We start from the raw sequence: 2,500 nt of genomic DNA on the forward strand, positions 1-2,500 counted from the left end.
GATCGTCATCGGGCAGCCTGTGGCCATCAGTCGCTCGTAGAAGGAAGAGAAACTCGACCCAAACGCTCTAGCTCAAGTGCACAGACCAAAGTGGCTAAGAGAAACCCGACCCAAACGCTCTAGCTCAAGTGCACAGACCCAAGTACCCCTCAAGAAGGAAGAGAAACTCTACCCAAACGCTCTAGCTCAAGTGCACAGATCCAAGTGGCTAAGAGAAACTCGACCCAAACGCTCTAGCTCAAGTGCACAGACCCAAATGGCTAAGAGAGACTCTACCCAAACGCTCTAGCTCAAGTGCACAGATCCAAGTGGCTAAGAGAAACTCGATCCAAACGCTCTAGCTAAAGTGCACAGACCCAAGTGGCTAAGAGAAACTCGATCCAAACGCTCTAGCTCAAGTGCACAGATCCAAGTGGCTAAGAGAAACTCGACCCAAACGCTCTAGCTCAAGTGCACAGACCCAAATGGCTAAGAGAAACTCTACCCAAACGCTCTAGCTCAAGTGCACAGATCCAAGTGGCTAAGAGAAACTCGATCCAAACGCTCTAGCTAAAGTGCACAGACCCAAGTGGCTAAGAGAAACTCGACCCAAACGCTCTAGCTCAAGTGCACAGACCCAAAACAAAAGACTATAGAATGGTGGACGAATGGACTTAATAATTCTATCGTGAGCGCTGAAACAATGGGTCGTTTGATGAGAAGATGAGATTATTTTATGGTTGACAGATGGAGTCCCAAAAACAAAAGAGTATAGAATGGTGGACAAATGGTGGACTTAGTATTCTATCGTGAGCGCTGAAACAATGGATCGTTTGATTAGAAGATGAGATCATTTTATGATTGACAGGTGACGTCACTGGCACCGAGAGGAACAATAACATTTGAAGAACAAGCTTGTTCAGTTTCTCACGGAACAAATATGAATGATGTTAGTGAAAGAAAAAAAATGAGGATTATTCTGTCTGTTGTATTCGATTGATCCTCATATTATTGTTATTATCATTATTATCAAATGCGGCGACGTCGCCAGCCAAGCCAACGAAAGCGACATGACGTTACTGGACGTGCCCATTTCCCAAATCTCTCACAGATACCGTCCTGGATTATTATTACTATTATTATTATTATCATTATTATTATTACTATTATTATTATTATTATTATTATTATTATTATTATTATTATTATTATTATTATTATTATTATTATTATTATTATTATTATTATTATTATTATTATTACCATTATTATTTTATTAATTAAAATCTACTTGATCTTATGAACTAAAATCATCTACATGCTATTCATCAAAATACATTTTATTCCATTTCTCCATTCTTATTAAATTCTTCTTTCTGTGGCGTGAAAAGAGAGAGTTAGCGCGAGGGGAGTGTGTCAAGGCGATGCAGAAACAGGGAAACATAAGGACTCACCTTGGTGGGTTACCGCAGTGACGTCACACACAGTCGTGTGTAAATACCGACGAGGGCTGAACGATAGGTTTATTTGCACGAAAATGATATTAAAAGTACTAATAATAATAATAATAAATAATAATAATAATAATAATAATAATAATAATAATAATAATAATAATAATAATAATAATAATAATGATAATAAAAGTAATATATAAATAGATAAATTATCGTGCACTAATTCGAACGAAGACGAATATCTCATCGGCGGCGGTTAAAACAGTTGGAAACCGTTATAACCGTTGACAGTTTGAAATGGGGGGCCAATTTGAATGGTTTAGTGATAGCACTTGTAAAAAAAAAAGTATATATGTATAAAAAACTTTCTTGTAAAAATCGTTAAAACCTTTAGAAATACAAATATTCAAATACTCTGGTGAGTGGGTGGGTGAGATGAGGAGAGATGTTGACTTGAATGAGGAAATAATTAAACGAATAAATAAAAATAGATAAGCAAATGAATAAGGATGAATGAACGAATAAATGAATAATTATAAAATATATATATATATCCAATGACCGGAAAGTCGATGAAATTGAAATCCGTTAAAAAAAAATTAAATAAGTTTTATATATATATACATACATATATATATATATATATATATATATATATATATATATATATATATATATATATATATATATATATATATATATAACGGTCACGGAGTTGGAGACTTCGCCCTTCGGGTGTCCTTCAAGCACGACGAGAAGAACCTCATCTTCGAGGACGACCTTAGGTCATTGATTAGAACGTTGGAGAGCTCCTGGAGGTTGTTCACACTTTGAGGTGGACCTCAGAAATCCTTGGAGGTCTTCAAGGACGACTTGCTGTGAGGGATAAGGACTGAAGGATCTCTCTCTCTCTCTCTTTCTCTCTCTCTCTCTCTCTCTCTCTCTCTCTCTCTCTCTCTCTCTCTCTCTCTCTCTCTCTCTCTCTCTCTCTCTCTCTTTCTCTCTCTTTCTCTGACCTCCTCCTCCTTTTCCTTTTCCTCCTCCTCCTCTACCTCCTCCTCTAC

At 36.9% G+C, this 2,500-nt stretch overlaps 1 protein-coding gene across 1 annotated transcript in view; it reads left to right on the forward strand.

Moving 5' to 3' along the window:
• The window catches only part of LOC143032047 (uncharacterized), a 3,489-nt gene that overhangs the window by 776 nt on the left and 213 nt on the right, over nt 1-2,500 (forward strand). The window contains exon 1 of the mRNA XM_076196515.1: nt 1-2,500. This exon is cut by the window's left edge and continues 776 nt beyond it; it is cut by the window's right edge and continues 213 nt beyond it. Within this exon, the coding sequence (XP_076052630.1) occupies nt 1-40 (40 nt within the window). The 3' untranslated portion in view covers nt 41-2,500.

The sequence above is a fragment of the Oratosquilla oratoria genome, chromosome 12, assembly GCF_046742065.1.
Source record: "Oratosquilla oratoria isolate Oo_2021 chromosome 12, ASM4674206v1, whole genome shotgun sequence".
In the NCBI taxonomy this organism is placed as follows: domain Eukaryota; kingdom Metazoa; phylum Arthropoda; class Malacostraca; order Stomatopoda; family Squillidae; genus Oratosquilla; species Oratosquilla oratoria.